Here is a 5,295-nt window from a genome sequence, read left to right as displayed (position 1 = left end):
TTCCTGCTTATTCTTCCTTATTCGTTTCTACATTTACAGTAAAGCAAAGACAGGTCTGTTCTTAGGATCAATAAAGGTCCTCAGATGCAAGGGTTAGAAGGAGCAATTATCATTCCCTTGTTAACAAGAACTGTGACTAGGTTGAACCTACTGTAATCTCATTGCCCAAGTAAAGCTGAAGGCCTCTATCACTATCTATTTAATTTTTTTTAATGAAAGACTGGCTTTTTTGTGCCTCTTTTCCCCCGGGCTGCAGTGAAATGCATGCTATTCCAGGTTTAACGTTCCTCTTTGCCACGAGGGCTTTGCAGCTAGATTTACACAGACCCTCATCTCCAGAGGGACTGCGATGTAGACAGGGACCCTGGGGCCTGGGTGAGGCCTGGGGAGTCTTCTCCTCCATGCACTTTCATCCTGAGCTGCTGGTTTTCGGCTGGCACCCCTCCTTTGTTCTCAGCTGGTGGAAGATGGGCCATCTCGCTCCGCTGGTTGGGCGGTGGGTAAGGCTACAGGTCCTCCCAAGTCCTATTTATAATTGTTTGGTGTTGGTTACACTTCCCAAGGTGCAAATCCTCACGGAGCCTCAGCTTCTTCAACTTGCTTAGTAGGTTTATGTTACCTTATTAGCAGCACAGGTTAACTCCAGCTGGTGTCAGGAGGGCTGGGGTGGATGTCCCTGTCTGTGCAATCCAATGCAGTTCCCTGCCACGCTTGGAAACTGCATGCACGTGTTCACTTTTCCTTGCACGTTGTGTAACGGCACACCTGACAAGCAGAGCTGTACGGGCGCCTGCACACAGATAGGGTCTGTGTGTGCTTTGGGAGCTCGGTGCAAGAGTCTGACCCTTTTTGTGTAAAGCAGCTCCAGTCCAGTGAGCTAACGATCCAGCTCAGAGACTGCAGGGCACACTCAGATCTCAGTTATGCTGGAGCAATTTGGGATTTACAAGATCAATCTGGCCTGGGACTATGTGCAAGAAGCAGGCCGGCCGCCCCAGAGCACAACTGGTTGGGAATTTTCCAATGAAACAGTCTTTACCTGGGTCTGAAGAGAGACCCACCTTTGTCTTTACCTAGTTTTTGGTCAAAAAACTTTCTGAACAGTCTTCAGTATGTGCCAGTATGGAAATCCCACCTTTTTATCAGGGCAGGAAAGCCTTGTCTCAGGCTCAGCTCTAGACCTCAGGTCTGTTTGGCCACTTCTGCAAGTTTTTCATAGATTTCATAGACGGGAGGGCTGGAAGGGACCGTGCAAGATCATCGGATCCAGTAAAGGTTGCTTGTGAGATGCTCTCCAACACAATGCAAAGCCGCATAATGCAGCAGCCCTGCCTGGGATTACATCCACCTGCCCCATGTCCTATATCTCTCACCAGGTCCTAAAAGATTCCACTGATATTAAGGGAAGTTGTGGTGTTGTTGGGGGCCCTCGATCCTCTGCCAAATGTTTTGTGAAGGGATTAGTTCCCTCTCCAGAGGAAGGACAAACTAGCCCTTTTCTACAACTCCTGGCTTGAGAAAAGGACACCTGTCCCACCCCCTCTGCAGAGCAACATCCCACACCCTGCAGAGATAAGAGCGGGACAGACCTGTTCTCTAGCATTGCTCAGTGCAGGGACACGGGCGCTTGCAGGAAGAGGGCTGTGATCCACCTGGCTCCAGGTAAGTGAACATCTCTATTGAGGGAAAGGTGTCCAGGTTGTAGCCATATTGGTCTAGAGGTAAAAGGTATCAGACCTCGCGGCAAAGGTGATACCTTTTATTACACCAACTAGATGTTTGCAAAAACAAATTGCCTTTGATTGCAATTGAAGCTTTTTTTTCCTGCAAACACCTAGTTGGTCTAATAAAAGATATCACCTCTGCCATGAGTTCTGATTCCTTTGTGGGGGGGAAAAACATTTCACCTGTGTTACTGGATTAGGAGAGGAACTGCCAGGGTGGAGGGATGAAGAGTATGAAATGGCATAGAGACACGATAGCCCACCGTGCCGTGGGATAAATAGAATATAATGAGATTTAGGTGGAGATAGATTGCATCAGGGTTCATATAGCAATGGAATAATTATGCCGTGGACTATCAAATAGCCTATTGATCTGCTTTTTAGTGTTTCCGCTCACTCTTGCAGGTGGATCCGATTGCTCAATGAGAGTCAGACCCTAGGTCCATTTTGCTCAGTATTTGGGGTCACACAGTGGCAGAGAGAGGATGCTGAAAGGTAGAGTGGACTGGGTCTGATTAGGCAGACAACGTTCTTTAGGTAAATCCAATATCTTTTATTAGACCAACTCAAATAGTTGGAAAAATTCTTCATTGCAAGCTTTGGGGTACAAATACCCTTTGTCAGCCTGAGGAGGCGTCTGCAGGTGGTCTGTGCTCTTCCTGGATGGAGTAGTAAAGCATCCAGATGCCAGTACGTGTGCAAGGTAGAGCGAACTGGGTTTGATTATGGGTTTTTTTTCCACTTTTCCAATGTATGTAGTTAGGATCAAACAAGAAGCAATGCCTGTTATCACACAAGCTGGTTTTATACAGGTATAACTGCACAGACTATAGTGTCTTACACCTGCTTATACCGGTGTTATTGGGATCTGAGCCTAGTGTTACACATGGATATGTGGTGTCCTTAGAGATAGTCAGACCAGACTAGCATCAATTATTTGTGTTTAGGAACTGGGGAAGCATTAGGAAAGGGAAATCATTTATCAGAGGCAATGTGCTGAAACCTGCTCTCCCCAGAACAGGTGCAGAGTATGCCCAAAAGCATTAGGCAGAAATATTGCACCTCTAAGCCACAGCAAATTAAACCTTTCTTCAAACCAGTGGGAGCCTGGGGAAGGAAACAGGCTGCACAAATTTGTACCCGGATCCCAGAGACCTGGCTCTTGGGTCTTCTTGCATGTGATGAAAATGCAGGGCCTGATCCTTCGTGGCTTTAAGTTGGCCCGTTGATTTTAATGGGACAACACCGGTCCGTCATCCACTGAGGCTCTGGCTTGCAATCTCTGCAGGGAGCTGTGAAAGCCTCCGTGGGGGCTGAAGTGATTGTAGGGGTCTGGTATTCTCGGTCTTTCTTTTCTCTGCGCTAAATGCACCATGACCTTTAAGAGGCCAGGACAAACATCGCTCATGGGGCACAGAGCCTTGCAGCAGAGGGGGGCATGAATTCAACTGGAAGACAGTGCAAGCCTAACCTGCCCTTGGCAGCTGGCTGGAGAGCCCCTCCGAGCCCCTGCTGTGGAGCCAGTGACTTGAGAATTAAATAGGATTCATTCAATAAACCAAGCCTATCATTATCCGAGTTTCCCCTTGGAAAAATCCTCACTTTTTCTGAGTTCCTACAGCACTGAGCTGTCCTTTGATTGCGAGTCATTCTGCGTTTCACAACCGATACGTGACAACCCTCCAAGCTGCGCGCGGTCCTCTGCTCGGTAGAAAACAGGGCACGCGCGGTGCATTCAGCTAAGGTTCACTTTGCATTCTGGCCCTTGTCTGAATCCCAGGTTCGAGGTGAAAATCAGGACATATAAAGGGCTGAAACCAATCCTTCTTTATCTGGTGGTAGATCTGAGGCTGCGTGCCTCCTTTAAGGCAGGCCCTTTAAGGCCAGAAGGGGCCTGGGGATCTGGGACAGAAGTTCAAGAAACCGATTCAACTTAAATCGGTTAAGTCTGATACTACATCCATCCAGGTTTATCTTAAACTGGTTTTGACCCTTTTGAAAGCGGTTTGCCTGCACCGAACTACTGTTGCATTGCAGATTTGAACCGGTTTCCGATTACTTACACCGGGTTATGTTTCATGTCTGTCCCTAGAGATCGTCTGGTCTCACCCTCTGTATTCTAGCTTCCTTCTCCCAGCGCCCAGTCCAGCTCCCGCTGAAATCAGTGGAGAGACTCATTCAGATGCTAAAAAGGGAGTCAGCCATTCTGTTTCTTCTGCCCGATTAACAGCAGAGAGGATGGACTCCTTTTTGGATGATCCCCATTCAGCTAATGACAGCAAGCATGCCCCGCTCCAACCTGCCGAGATCCCGCAGGTTGTCACACCCGTGGTGCTTGGAGGACATGCTCTTTTGTGCATTGTGTTTTCCAGACCCCATCCGAGGCAAGATGAACCATGTGCCCTGCATACTGGCTGCTGTTGTCTTCTGCCTGGGTGAGCTACTCCTTTTCTCAGTCTAATCTGGGCATCCATTCATCGGAGAGCATTGTGGGAGCTGCCTCGGTGGGGTGCAGATTTAGCTATGTAACTTCTGCACAGTTCAGCAGAGCTTGAGGCTATGATGGCCTTTGATTTACAAATCTGCACAGCTCTCAAAAGATTTCCTGAGAATCTCAGGCAGCCCTGTCTAAGGAACGGATCTAAATGCCCTGTTAAAAGCAACAGGAGAGCAAGTAGCACACACATAGACTCATCTTTCTTTTTAATATGCAGACCATGCATTCCTAGTTCCTTGAATGCAATGCAGCCTTTTAAAATAGGGCCCTTTCCTCCTACATACAGCATTTCCCCGTATTTGCTAAACTTATTCTATTTGCAAAATAGCTTACATATAAAGAGATGAAGAGAAGGCTCCGGGGGGACGACATTCAGGGATGCCGAACAACACACACCTGCTAAATTATTCAGCTACTTGTTTCTAATGACTCCTTTTCAACGTGTTTAATCCATTTGGTTGCAGGATTTCCAAGAAGCCTGGTGAAAGCGGCATCAGTAAGTTGTTTGCAAGGGTTTTAAATATCCTCAAGATGCTAGTAGAAGAATAATAGGCATGCTAAGCACGGGATATAGTGGGTAGCTCCGAACCTGCTTTCTAGTCATCCAGGGTTCAACAGATGCCTCAAAAGGAACGGAGGAAATAAGGCATAAATAACAAGAATAGTAGAAATGCTGGAGCAAGCCAAACCAATGAGAATACTAGAAAAGTTGGAATGAAAAGCTCTTTTAAAAAAAAATAAAAAAAATAGAGGAAGTGCGTAAGTGGATGTGCCATTGAGGTGTGTAATTATGGTGAGAGCAGATGTAACCATCGGATTTGCATATGCAATCAGCAGCAATTGCTTATGAAAAAGAATAAACACTGGTTTCGCACATGCAGTTATGCCCTTAATAAAAATAAAAACAGCCCATTAGTATATGGCTGGCATCTGTTGAAGCTTCATTCCTTAGGGCATGCTCTCTACGTGAGAGCTTACAGCCATTTCTTTAATGGAGGTGCCACGGCTGCAACATGCCTCCATCTCCCTGCCAGGAAGCAACATGCTGAGGACAGGGCGCTGCTGCTTTTCAGC

General features: G+C 47.0%; 1 protein-coding gene across 1 annotated transcript in view; it reads left to right on the top strand.

Annotated features, from left to right (window-relative positions):
* Positions 1 to 435: 435 nt before the first annotated feature.
* LOC102382878 overlaps positions 436 to 5,295 on the top strand; it is a 19,096-nt gene continuing 14,236 nt past the window's right edge. The window contains exons 1-3 of the mRNA XM_025204648.1: positions 436 to 496; positions 4,097 to 4,159; positions 4,686 to 4,717. Coding sequence (XP_025060433.1) covers positions 4,114 to 4,159; positions 4,686 to 4,717 — 78 coding nt within the window. The 5' untranslated portion in view covers positions 436 to 496; positions 4,097 to 4,113. The remainder of the gene's footprint in view (positions 497 to 4,096; positions 4,160 to 4,685; positions 4,718 to 5,295) is intronic.

The sequence above is a fragment of the Alligator sinensis genome, unplaced genomic scaffold, assembly GCF_000455745.1.
Source record: "Alligator sinensis unplaced genomic scaffold, ASM45574v1 scaffold1283_1, whole genome shotgun sequence".
NCBI lineage: Eukaryota > Metazoa > Chordata > Crocodylia > Alligatoridae > Alligator > Alligator sinensis.
The sequence above is the reverse complement of the archived record's forward strand: the minus strand, read 5'-3'. Positions and strand labels throughout refer to the sequence as shown.